Source organism: Cynoglossus semilaevis, chromosome 9 (assembly GCF_000523025.1).
Source record: "Cynoglossus semilaevis isolate Cse_v1.0 chromosome 9, Cse_v1.0, whole genome shotgun sequence".
Taxonomy (NCBI): domain Eukaryota; kingdom Metazoa; phylum Chordata; class Actinopteri; order Pleuronectiformes; family Cynoglossidae; genus Cynoglossus; species Cynoglossus semilaevis.
Genome location: NC_024315.1, coordinates 4852159 through 4865726, shown reverse-complemented (window position 1 = coordinate 4865726; position 13568 = coordinate 4852159). Strand labels below are relative to the sequence as shown.

At 41.1% G+C, this 13568-nt stretch overlaps 1 protein-coding gene and 1 long non-coding RNA gene across 4 annotated transcripts in view; one reads left to right on the top strand and one right to left on the bottom strand.

The window, feature by feature from the left end:
* The window catches only part of dkk2 (dickkopf WNT signaling pathway inhibitor 2), a 17952-nt gene extending 12140 nt beyond the window's left edge, over window positions 1-5812 (bottom strand). For both annotated transcript variants that reach the window (XM_008316663.3, XM_017035104.2), the window contains exon 1: window positions 1686-5812. In XM_008316663.3, the coding sequence (XP_008314885.1) occupies window positions 1686-1889 (204 nt within the window). In that variant the 5' untranslated portion in view covers window positions 1890-5812. The remainder of the gene's footprint in view (window positions 1-1685) is intronic.
* Window positions 5813-7300: 1488 nt separating this feature from the next.
* Window positions 7301-13315, top strand: LOC107989029 (uncharacterized). Of its 2 annotated transcripts, none has more exons than XR_003050715.1 (3): window positions 7301-10130; window positions 10770-10829; window positions 12339-13315. It is a non-coding gene; the product is annotated as an uncharacterized LOC107989029 (long non-coding RNA). The 2 variants fall into 2 exon arrangements; XR_003050714.1 differs by having other exon boundaries at window positions 7817-10829; window positions 12339-12573; window positions 12970-13315.
* The last annotated feature ends 253 nt before the right edge of the window (window positions 13316-13568 follow it).

The following is a 13568-nucleotide window of genomic DNA, read 5'->3' as shown; positions in this document are numbered from 1 at the left end:
AATAATTTTTAAATTTTCTCTGAATGATGTAGAGCTTTCCATGACACACACATATTGACGATGTGCTTAATGTACAAGAGGTTAAAAAGAAAAATACAGATTCGTGAGACAGGAGCAGCAGTAAACTCTTTGGAGGTGTGATGATCTGCCAACTATTCTTAACCAACTATAAGCAAATCAATTGTGTAACAACTGGATCATAAATCATTTTATAAGAACCCTGACAGTGAGGTTTTCTTCGAGGCAGATGCAGGGAAATCCAAAAACATTTGAGGTGAGATTTTGCCAATTTTCCAGACTTACACCCAAGCCTTCATTGAAGATGGATAAAAAAGTGTTTCATGGAGGCGTTGGTTTTTGCACCATTTAAGTCTTTGTCACAAATCCCACCTGGGTGAGCTCAGAGACTATATTTGTTGTTCATTTTTGCTACTGCAAGAGTCACAACGTAAGGATTTGCAGGAACTTCAGTGCAGCTAACCTGCGAGCATCCGACAGAGCCTCACGCAAACAACGACATTTTACTATTAACGAAGCAGTGACCCTTCGCACAAATGTCTTTCTGTCTTTTACTCGCTTCCCTCTTCCGACCCGGCTGCAGATCAGATCTGCAGCTCTGGTGCAGAGGTTTAGACTGAGGTCTGGCAGAGTTGACTGAGGTTGGAGCTCCACATCCACAGAGAGGAGACAGTGGCTTCACCAACATTTACTTCTGTCAAAGCTGGATTTGAGAGGGCTGCTCTCAGCACCTCACCCTACACACACACACACACGTCTTTTATCTGCACTGCACTGGTTGGACAATGCCAAGTTCAGTCAGGCGTTAGTGCAACATCTCGAGGGACGATAAGAATCCAACAAGGAATGAAAGAAATGTGTGGACATTTTTAATCAGCTGTTGTCACTGAGTTGACCGGAGGGGAGTGATGGGAGGTGGGAGTGCCATCTGCTGCTCACTGTGAAACTCAACCACAGGAAGGAATCTCTAACTCTGTATGTACATGTTATTTATTTTTAAAATGAATCATTTTGTTTGTTTTCATCAGAAAGAAAACTGTGATTTTGTTCCTGACCACACGTCTGCTCCCCTGCCCCATCATTAGTGCAGAGTGGGTATTAAGTGGCCGGCTGGTAAGAATATCCCTCAAAGGCCCCACAGTTTGAATATCATAATCCCAGCATGCGTCTGGGCCACTTAAATAACAATACGACCCAGACAGAAAAAAAATTAGCCCAAGAAGTGTTAACTTTTTCTCACGTGTCTCAGGGCATCGATGATTTACTGTCGGAGCGTGGCGTCAGGTCTGAGAGCCAATTAGGGTTTACGAGGGGTCCAACCCGTGGCATTTACAATAACGATTCACACGTGAAAGTGTCGGGGTTTTTTTTCTACTTCAATAGATCTAATATGTTTAGTGTCTTAAAAAGGAAATCTAGACGCGCAGCGGAGGAGAGCGCAGTTTTACGCACCGTCGTGCTCCCAGAAAAGACTTGGAATCTGGATTTGTTTTTGTTTGTTTTGGGTTTTTTTTTTATTATGGTGTAAAAAAAAATGTGTTAAAAGAACACATTCTACAAAATTAACTCCAGAAATGTCCCTCCTCTTTAAACCAATGCTGTGCTGCGCGTAAAAGCGCTCCGTGGATGATTTTAAAGAGCTCAGATGAATAAATGACAAGGATTACCTGCGCTAGGATGTTGTGTTTCTTGGTGGTTCCAGGGTGGACGGCAGTGGTCCTGTTTGTAGCCGGTGTAGTGGTTTCCCCCAGCACGGCTGGCTTGATGGAGTTCGCCTTGGGGCGCGCTTCTGATACCTGAGATGTCCCCGTCCTTAGCGCGGCGACGAGAAGCACCACAAGACAACAACTATTCCATGTAATGGCTGGCATCCTTGTTCAAGTTAAATACTTAAAAAAAAAAAAATTAAAACAACCAAGGTCGGTGAACGCGTGTGTGTATCAGTGAGGAGCGTGCGCCCTGGCAGTGTCCATGTGACGCGCTTGTCCAGCAGTGAGAAGGAGACTGTTATAGTGATGAGACCCGGTCTTTGTTGCTGGGACTCAGAGATGGAGTGGAATGACTGCCATCCACAGAGTCATCTCCAGACACAGAGCCCAATGTGGAGGGAGACAATAGGAGAACCTGTTTAAATGCTGATGCTCCGGGAGGCAGGGAGGAAGCTGACAGCAGGTTTCCACTCTCTCTCTCTCTCTCTCTCTCTCTGTCTGTCTGTCTGCGTCTCTGTGACTGGGTGACTGGGTGAGTGGGTGAGTGAGTGAGCACTTTGGTCCTGCAGCCGGCTGTTTTATGATCTCGGATACTTTCTTTTTATAGGATTGTAATGACTTTGCTTCCTCCGCCCCTATTCACAACTGACAAAGAATGTAACTGATCTGTGTGCAGCGCTGCTGCCTGAGCATTGTCGTCTCGACACCGGCACCAGGAGCCCCGTTGGGGGAAAGCTATAAAATTATCCACTGTGTGTGTTTTAACTGTGCGCTTGACCCTTTTTTTTTTTTTTTTTTTACTGACGGTCATACGTATATACACAGTAATGTGGAAAATAAGTCATAATTCATTTGGTGACAACAGAGATTGGATTATTTTCTATATTCAGTGCAAAACATTAAAGTGTAAGAATTATTGTCATTCCTAATCAAGTCAACAAACAAAAAGATGTCTGGAAGGACGAGGGATGAAAACCTGGAAGACAGTTCCCATAGAGGTTGAGACCCGTTTAAACAGAGTTACAGAATGAGTATAAATGTTATCTGATAATAATTGTGTTTCCTGAAGGCATCCCCCATCATGCCAATGATGACGAAGTTAGAGATACTCTTATTATAGAGGCTCCTTTGTTTGGTTGTTGGAGCTCAAACCATGTTGGTGAGGTGATAATAGGAAAAGAGAGACAATGAAGTCTTTCAGCTGCAGCCAGGTACAGTCTGTTTCTGAAAGAAATGATGACTTTAGTCCTGTCTTTTACTATTTATTTTATTGATGTAATTACTTCATAACAACTCGACGTGTGTGTAATCCTGACTCCTGATCTGCCAAGACACAAAGCATTAAAAAACTGCTGATGTTAGGTTTGCTAAAAAAAAACAAGTCAGGGAAATATGATATTTTTTTTATTATTCTTTTCTGATTAAATACATTTAGAATAATTTTGTGACGCACAAATGTAGACAGTGTCTCTAAATAAAACACAATTTTCCCAGTAAAAATAGAACACTACTAAAATAAAAACACAGCCCGTGACCACAGCCATCTTTCCCACAATGCCTGTGTGACTCTGCACCTAGTAATGCTTTGGTTTTCACACACTCCAGAACAATCTATCCGGAGCTGAAAGCTGGTCCTGGCTGGGATGAAACCAATATACCGGTAAAGGCTTCTGACCTCAAAAGCGATCCATCACAGGCTTCAATTCAAAGTGTCAAGTTCTTTTGTTTGAGACAATGGACAACCAACTGAACTGGGGAGTGGGAGGAAGTATTGGACTTGTTTGATGTAACTGTAGATGCTTGGAGGTGATACTACCTTTGTCACCCGAGTGCACAGTGATTTAGCTTGAAAGACTGCTGTCCAGACAGTTGCTTAAAGGACAGACGCTCTTTAGTTTTATAATGTTAATCCAGGTTTAGAAAAAGAAAGAAAGAAAAAAGTCTGGCTCTGGGGGGTGATGTAAACCTCAGGTACTACTACAAATATAAAGGATTAATTGATGTCAAGAGGTATTCAAGTCTCGTTACATGGTCCTGATGTTGGAACTGAACAATACTGGGTTTAAATTTTTTTTTAACATTAATTTATACCTTTTTTTCATAGCAGGTGAAACAAAAACACAATGATTTTTTTTTTGATCTTACAAAATACCTGTAATTCTACATCCTTCCCTGCAGGTGGGGCTAGGTATGCAGATATAAAATCCAGCCCAAAAGTGGAAACGGAATTTTTAATATTTCATACATATATTTGATTTTAAAAAACACTTAAACATAAGCCATTACTTTGACAACAAAAAACTTAATTTTACAACATATGTTATTAATATTTTTTAAGAGGTTTTTTACTTCCTAAAGTCTCCTTTTAGGTTTAGCTGATTCTGCTAACTCCCGTGGCTCATGCTTTTGCCTTTGAGTTTTAATATCAGACTCGATTACTGCCACCTACTGAGTCTGGTGACCAAGGGTTTTTTTTTTTTTTTTCCCAAAAAAAGTCTTTAATAGAGACGTCCAACAGAAGGTATGACAGCTTTTCATCCACAGTGTCCAGGTGAAGTCAGGCTGAAGTGATGACAGGCCGTTGTACATTGAAGATGCTGCTGCTGTCGACAGCAGTAGAACATGGACCAGGCCTTTAATCCGTCACAGACATCCACCCCTGCACTCATAATAACCCCCCGCTTTTCTTTGAATGTTTTTTTCTTTTAACCCGTCATCTTGTCCTATTTTCCTACCTTTATCTGTTGTGATATTCCCTCCATGTTTCTCCGTCCCCTTACATGTTTCCCTCTCAGCTCTTCTCCTCTCCTAACATGTAATCCTGGATGACACCCAGCTGGTTTGTGTCTGGCTTTTATGTTGCTGATTAAACAGCTGGTAACGCGGTTCATATCCTGGATCAGAAGACCAGGGCAGCGGAGCAGAGAGGACTGGGTTGTAGCATCTTAAACACATTCATCAGTGACAGGAACACGCAGACAGGAAAGTAGAGACCGCGCTGCTGCAGCTCTGAAGGGCACAACCGGCAAGTTGATGCTCTGGTGCTGATAAGTATGTAGATGTCCAGAAGAACCACAGCTCATGAGACGTGACAGGTCTGAAGAACAGACGACAGAGTAACCTAATAGAGGGAGGGCGGAGGTTTTTCTTTTTCTTTTTTTTTCCACAGCACAGCCCCAGGTTTCTGCTGAGACTGACTCTACACAGAGGATGACCGCTATGTCACAATTTCCAACAGTGCGGTTCGACACAGATCTCAAAGGATGGATCAAATTAGTATCAAAATGATTCAGGAAAGAAGTGAGGAAACAGAAAACTGTTTCTTCACAGCTCGTGGTCAAAGAGATGCCGAAAACCGCACCTGGGCCAGAAACTGATTGCTTCCTTGGACGCTGCAGCTGGACCAGGTCTGACGCTGAAGTCTGTTCTGTTCTGATGTGCAATCAGGATCCAGGTCTCCTCACAGTCATTACATATTGACTGATATTATGTTCCATTAACGCTGAGAGAAAACAACCGCTGCTGTGTCCCAGATAGTGGAAACACTCAAAACATCTGGGAATAATATCAGGGGGAACAAAGTATAAATGTCAGTTCACCTGCCATCAGAGAAAGATCTGTACAACGTAATTCATACGTGACCCCCACACACTGAAGGTCTACACCAGTGGTCCTCAAATGGCGGCTCGTGGTACATGTTGTTTTCCTTTCCTTCACTGTGTTTTGCAATTTTTCACCCCTTTTGTTTTGGAACTGTACATGTATCAAGGGTATTTGCTTGAATTTATGTCAAAATGTAAATGTCATTTTCTTTTTGTTTTATTTTAGTGTTTTTCTTGGATGTTTTTTTAAGCATTGTTTAATATGACAGTGTTATGACTTGTGGCTTAACCAACTGTAGGAAATGGAAATAGATAAATATCAGTGCAGTGACAAGTCCACCCACCTCCCCCACCCCTGGACGTTTGATTCAGTAAAAAATATTTTTGTGGATGTTTGAGATTCCTATTTGAGTTCCCCTGGTCTACACTTTGGATCGGTGAGAGAAAACGATCTGCACTTCAGCTTCTCACAGAATATGTGGTTTTTGTATACACAGATTAGGTTAGAGACATTAGCAGTATTACTGCTTATTCCAGGCTTCAGCCTGACCAGTTCACCAGTCCATCACTGGACCAGGTGTAGAGACAAACAACCATTCACACTCACATTCACACTCACATTCACACCTGTGGTCGGTTTGTAGAGTTTGATCAAACTAGTCCACAAACTTGACGGAGCTCATGCAGTGACACCATGAGGACAAAGAGAGGACTGACGGATTGATTGCTCCTTCTCAGTTCTTTGGGTGGCGTCGCGCGGCTGTTCTCAGTTGGCCCCAGCAATTTGTCGGATCAAATTTGTCTGCCAAAAAGCTACGGAGCCTCGCGCTGTCAGCCTCCAACTGACGACCTGACTCTGCTGGATCCCATTTGAAAGAATAATGCAGGCTCTAGATGTTATTAGTCACACATTGAGTAATATGTGTTACAGTCAAGTGCCTGCAGGGAACGTTGAGGAGAACTTCAAAGGCAAGAGTTCAAGAGGGTACGAAACCGTCTGGGTTCTGTGGGGTTTAAGTCAGGGGGCCTGTGGACGGCCGTCTAAGTGGGGACAGGTTGCTCTCTGTGGAATATGCAACAGCTCACTTTTATTGTTTTTGATAATTCCGTTGTCATTGTCCATTCCTTCCACATGGCCACGGAAATATGAAGGAAAACAGTGGAAGTGGGAGCTGTAGAAAACAAAGGTGGTTAAGTCACAGTCACTTTGGTTTTCTGTAGAATAGTGGCTCAGCTCTTCCCAGTGGAACAGCAGCAGCATCAATGGTCACCTTTGACCTTTGACCACTTTTCTTAAGATTCTGTGATGCACGACACACGTCACACCTCGTCCTGAGGAGAGGAATTATTCTTCCTCTCTCACATTGTTATCAACACCAGACTCTGGAATCCATCAGTGGGATTCAGACCAGACACGCTTCGTTATTGGAGTTTCCTGCTCGTAGCAAATATGTGACGGAGAAATAACATTCAATTGCACAATTGGTTTTTGTTCAATACTTTCGCTCCCATACACATGAGCGACGTGTCACAGTTTGACGACTCCATTTTCTGACGCTGTAAAGCAGAACATAATGACATTTACAAAGTAAAATGAATAAAAACAAAAGAATAATCTGTATTATATAATGTATATAATATAATGAAGAAAGAAAAGTGATTAATTACTTTTCATATATACTATATTTAAAAGATATTTTATGTGATCATTAATATCATATAATTTATATTAATTTGCTCTACCACAGCCCCTGCCATATCTATGTGCCACCCCTGACCCCCAAACCTCCACTTTAGAAACCATTGACCTCATGATTTCTCCTACACCTTCATATTTCTGTTATGGAACTATTTATTTGTATTTTTTTTGCAGATCATGTATAAAATATCTGTGTGGACACCGTGCATGATTGACAGCCGTATCATCCAACAGAAGCCTGTGATACAGGTGTCATCTGCTTGACATAAAGATTGCAGCATCTTGTCAGTTGTTTGTTGTGTTTGAATGCTGAGATGAATTCAATGTGAATAGAAATCTGTTTTGGTTCAAGAACTGTGCTGTGACTGAGCTCCATTTTAAGGTAGGTTTAACAGAACAAACAAAACTGACGTCCTGCCTCCGGTTCCACATTTGATTTTTGTCCTTCACTTTCCCTGCAAATGGTCCAGAACCTGCCCCAGCCTGGAGGTTGACCACCCTCAGCCAGGCATTAGAACATCACATCAGTCAGACCAACCTCAGGTCAGTCTTTTTTTATTCTGGGCTGTTCTGGGTGTTTATATTCTGTGCAGAATACGCGGTTCCTCGCTTTGACCGAGCCGTCTGCAAGTCATCGTCTGCTCCTTGTGGTGGAGCTCAGTGAAAGGCCGTCTCGCTGACGCTGACATGAGTCACGCAGAACATGCACATGGACTACACCCACCCTTAATGAAACAAATGATCCCAGAGTCTGTGTCTCTCGCTGCCCCGCAGATGTAAGCAAATGCTCTTATGACGCAGGTCACGGAGCAGGTGGCTGAGTTTGGGAGCAATGGTCCAAAAAGAAAACAGGTCCATTTCCAGCTTTTGAAATTCAAAGAGGAAAAAAAGAGAAACACTCGCTGGAAGATGCTTTGATTTTAAATGAAGACGACTGTTTTTATTTTCCCTCCTAGAATATTAGAGGATGACAGGAGCTGTATCCAGACTGGATTTTATTTTAATTTGTTCTGTTGGTTGTTTTTGTAGACATCTGGACCTTTTCTCTGTTTATTCTTCTCATCTCTTTCCAAATGTCATACATATGTTTAGAATAAACCACGGGGTGGGTGACGGACTTAACATGTGGACGAAAATAGACCCATTTTAGGTCGAGGGAGCGTTTGACCCTCAGTCATGTTAAAGTCAGTCTTAATGCTTTTGGAGAACGATCACTGGTGACGACCTATTTAAAAATAGAGTTGGGATTTTGATGTCAGCTGCCAAGTACAGAACAGTTTTATGTCCGCATTAAAAATGATAATGTGAAAATTGCATCAACAAATAGAAACAATACCAAAACCTCAGAAAGCAATTAAATCTGCCTTGTCAGAGTACAGGCGTTTACAACATCTGGCTCCTGGGCCAACTGCAGGTCTTCAGCCTCTTTCCTTGACTTCACGCAAGAATGATGCACAAAATCTTTTACGAAGATTTGAATCACATCAATTTTACACTTACTACACTAAATGTTTACCTTTCTTGCTAACAGCAAATATAAACCATGTCACTCTACCTGCTTACAGGTGTGGAGTTTTAGCGGAGAGTCAGACCATGCTGCACCAATGTTGTGTTTGAGTGAATTATTCCCTGCAGGTTAAATAACAATGAATTATCAACATCTTTCTTTCTCAGTACTTAAAACTTACACACATACAGCACCGTCCTTAAAACGGTCGAAATCTGTTTGCAGCTCTCAATGAATTTCATTTGGTTGTAAAATGACAAAATGATGACCAAAACTTTTTTTTTCTTTTAAAGTTGGTTCCAGTAGAACCGGGTCGTGAACCTCTTATCGTGATGTAAATAGAAAAGCTGCGTTTGGCAGAAGTGCTGGAAAAACAGATGATGACGAGGGTCGTTTTTTCTGAGCCGTCACAGTTTTTATGGATTGTTGTGAGTTTTCTTTCTCTCCAGATGAGCACAAATAGATGCACTTAACTGTAGTTCATACATGATAAATGACCTGAGACAATCTCAAAGTCTGATAGTTTCCATTTCTCTCTCCCTGTTCATGCTTGTTTTCTGGCATTCGTTGGACCGCTCCCTCTTCCTGAACTGCCCTGTTACAGAAGAATTTCTGCTAGTATGGATCATACTTTCTATGATGATGACAATGATGATATTAAAGGTTAAAATGAAACATCTTTCATAGACAACATGGACAAAGAATTCATTTTCATTATTTGAGTCAAAGTAAAAATGTAATACGTGACACACAAAGAATGAATGTGATTTCAATTATGCAAAAAGTAAACATTTGGCCTTTTTTCTTCTCATTATTTTCCCATTCATGATGTGTCATTTTTCCACATTAGATCTCCACCATGACCTAAAGATTATCAGATGTTTCCCAAAGAGTCTATGAACATTGTGAGTCAGTGAAATCAAATCTTAAAAACCAACGCTGCTTCCTTTGAAATGAAACACTTTATTGTTCCAGCCGTGCCTTGCTGCACTTACAGCACAGTTCCTTTGGCTCTGATCTGGATCTCTACTAACATCACTTTAATCAAAGGTCCATCACTGCTTGCTTAACTCCTTTCAAATGCACATTCCAAGAAGATGAACTTGAGGCCGTGCTGAGTGGCAGCCACAGCTCTGCTTAAAGGACGACACATAGCACATGGCAGATAATTGTTCCTATCCTCCCATTTCCCCGGGAAGATGGATTAGACCACTTCCGAAAAAAAAAAAAAAATCACTCTCCCAGTCTGGAGCATGAATGCTGCCTGTTTCTGCCCTTTTAACAGGCTCAGATTATTTAATCGATAACAGTGACCCTTCCCTCGTGGAATGGTGACCACATGAAAGCGTGCACGGCTTTGCTAATCAAGGATCCAGAAGATCGTTCCTGTCTCTGCGTCAAAGGATGTCCCCCCTTTGCCCTGGGTGGTGGGTGACACACACACACACACACACAATGTCACTGCTGGTGCAATTTTCTTTTTTTTTCTTTTTTTTTTCCCCCAAGTCATCTTAAAAAAGACGTTAAAGCCTGAAGTTTCACGCCAGACAATCGCGGAGCGGAGGAATTCCACGGCCGTGTCTCAGAGAGTTCAGGTATCACACAGAACAATATGACACGGCTGAGGCCTTTGTTCCGTCTTTGACACCGAGGTCACAGCAGTAACATATGGAAGGAAGTGAGGATTGAACAAAACCGCTGTTGCCAAGAATGACAGATATGGAGAATAAATGTTCAGCCGCAGTTTTCTGACATGCATCGACCAAGAGTGATATTTACGAGGCTATAAATACCACCTCCTGGCGATTTACTGTGACTTTACAGTTTATTCCACGGAATCAATACACTATGTAATCATAAAATTCGATAATACCAGCTGTGGCTTTAAATTCCCATACTCAAAACCCCGCAGTGAGAGTGTAATTGCTGCTGAGTTCTCCATCAGAAGTGTTGATAAGTTGTGACGAAGACTGCGTTAAATTGAAACCAGTTCCAGCCGCATGCATGTGAGTCTGGTGACATACATGTTACGTCTGCCTCACCCAGTCACATTTCAGCTCAGCCTAAAGCTCTGCTTATGATTGTCTGCAGTGATTATAACTCGCTACAGTGTCTGGACTGTAGCACACACGTGTGTGTGTGTGCGTGTGTGTGTGTGTGATCCCATGTTGTTAGGATTTGTGACGCTTTGGTTAAATTCTGCTCTGGTTCACGTTATTTCAAATTTTCCACAGATCAGTATGCAGTGAACTACATCAGTGGTTTGTGAAAACACCTTCACCTCCTGGCATCAAGTAATACATTTTATGCTCTTATTTTATTTTTTTTTAATAATAAGAAAACTCATTTAATACTGAAGGAAAAAAAGAACAATTACCAACAAAATAATATTTTTAAACAAAAAATACCATTTAATTCAGCTTACTTAGTAGAATAAAAAAAGTGTAAAAAATCAAAAGAATTTGAAAAAAAAATTAAAAACAAATTTAAATTTGCATCAACAAAATTTAACATTAGATTATTCTAGAAATACAAAAAAACTATGCTAATAAGGTCATTTGATGGTAGTGTAAAAAATCAAAAGAATTTGAAAACACAAATTTAAATTTGCATTAGCAAAGCTTAACATTAGATTATTCTAGAACATGTTATAATATGCTAATAAGGTCATTTGATAGGGTTGCTGGTGTCACATCTATGTTGTTTAAAATATCAGCACTTTTGTCAATATTATTATTATTGAAATCAGTTTTTTTTTTTTAGTTACTATTATTTATATTTTCACCTCCCATTCCTCTGCGGTGCCCACCTTCGGTGTTGCGACACACTTTACGTTGTGTTTAAAGGCATCATTAGTTGAAGGACATAACACGTCCGACTGCTGAAGCCTAAATATTTAGGAGGCCTACGGCAATGGTAGTTCCATGGACAGGTTTGACGCCTCGTTCAGATCCAAACACCTTTGATCTGGGGCCACCTTTCTCGTTTCCTGAGAAATCCTGACTATGCGTTATAATCAATGTCTGCCTGTGTTGGTTGTGACTCGTCAAACTGTGAGTCCCCTCTGGCTTTGAAGTGACTTCAGATCTGCCCATGCTAAAAGGTACTTCTTTGTTGTTCCTGCGAGCAGCTGCGGTGACATCACTTTTCTGTGATTACTTGCTATCAGTGTGACTGTTCAGTGGATTGAATGTCTCCCACACAATGCTTCATTGTCCCCAAACCTACGATGAAGCTGTGCAGTCACGTAGTAGTTGAAATGTGGACTGCAGTCGGGGTTGCCTCCTATTATTACAAACTCTACACTGTGTGAAGGCTGTGGATGGAAAACATTTGTTGATTGAGCAGGCAACAGATTTATTTACAAAAGTAAAACAAGCAGTCAATCAACAGGAAGTTGACGTCACCAGCTGTAGGATATTTTAACTAAGCACTTGTGTATGTCACATATGGTCGGAAACACTACGAGGACCTTATTCTGTATTAACAGCTAAATCCATAACAGGATGTATTTGGGTGTCAAAAAAGACTAGACTAACAGGATGTATTTGGGTGTCAAAAAAGGGGAGGTAGGAGATGGGGTAAGACTTTTGATAGCTAGCTAGCTAGCTAGCTATCAAAGCGTTAAAAATAAGTAAAACCTAATTAGCCTTTTGTTTATTACAAATCTTCATGTTTTGTTTAACTTTTCGTTCCTGTCCAAAGTTATGGTGATACAGTTAAATAAGAAATGTGTTGTTAGTCGATCATCCCACAATACCACTAATGTCTGCGACTTTTCATTTCATTCCCATGTCACTCAGATGTTTTGGCTGGAGCTGGAGAATTTTGGTTTTGGAAAAGAGGGAAGAAGTTATTGTCGAGTCAGAGCTGAAACTCTGTGACCTTTCCAGCACTTCAATCAATGGACAACAAGGATTCTTGGTTATAGGCAGAAAGACCTGTGCCAGCACTTAACGCCAACAGACCAGTCATTTACAGAAGGAAATCGTTTACCGCACATTAACTCTGGCCACAGCATGTCAGCCATTTACGCAGGTATGTAGATGCTAACATGCTATGGAAGTTGTTGTCGAGTGCCAGAAGACGTTTTGAAAGAAGACGAGTGAAATATAGCCGTAGTGTGCACTACACATGTAATAGCACTACAAATACATGCTGTTGTTGTCACTTGATATAAAAAACAAACAAGAACAAGAGATCCTCGGTTTACGACGTCCTCATCCGATGGCGTCTCAAGGTAAAGTTGCCCGTAGATAAATTTATTGAGACATTTTCATTACATCATTCAGACGGACCTCGTTAAAACAGCGTTTTGCACTTGGAATTAGTTGGACGAATATGTTGCCACAAGTCATTGTTGGCGCCTTTGTTGTGTGTTAAAAATGTTAGTCTGGTTCATTTCAATAATTCATTCTACCTTTATTTTCACAGCCATTCACAGTTTAAATGCATTGGTTCCTAATACACAACTCCAGGAACAGGTTACCTCTAATCAGCTCCACTAGTCACAGCTGCCACCTGTGTTTTCCCTCCACCAGCCTCTGCAACAATCAGCCTCATCACTCACACCTGTCCACCTGACTATAAATACACACCACTCTCAGGCGCCACCATTTTGTCATTGTTGATTCAGTGTGGGTTTCATGGGGTTGTGCTTGAACTGTGCTCTTTGTGTTACTGTGTTGTTTGGAGTTTTATGTTTGTTTCTTTTGGGTTTGTTTGGTTTTATTTTTCATTGAAGTTGAAGCTGCAGTGTTTTATAAGGATGATTTTTATTTCTTTGGGTGTTTGTGTTATTGGCACTAAAACAGTGTTTTAGTTATTTTCTGTTTTAAATGAACAACAGTTTACACTCACATTCTTGGTGCAGTGCTACTAAAATCAGTTCAAAACAGTGGAGCTGTGGTAGCACTGTTTGAATTCAGACCAGTCCGATTCCACCTGTCGCTGAAAAATCTGACCAGAACATGAAGGGCTGCGTCACGATGCAGTGAAAATATCAGTGGTTAGCATTAGTCAGGGCAGAAATG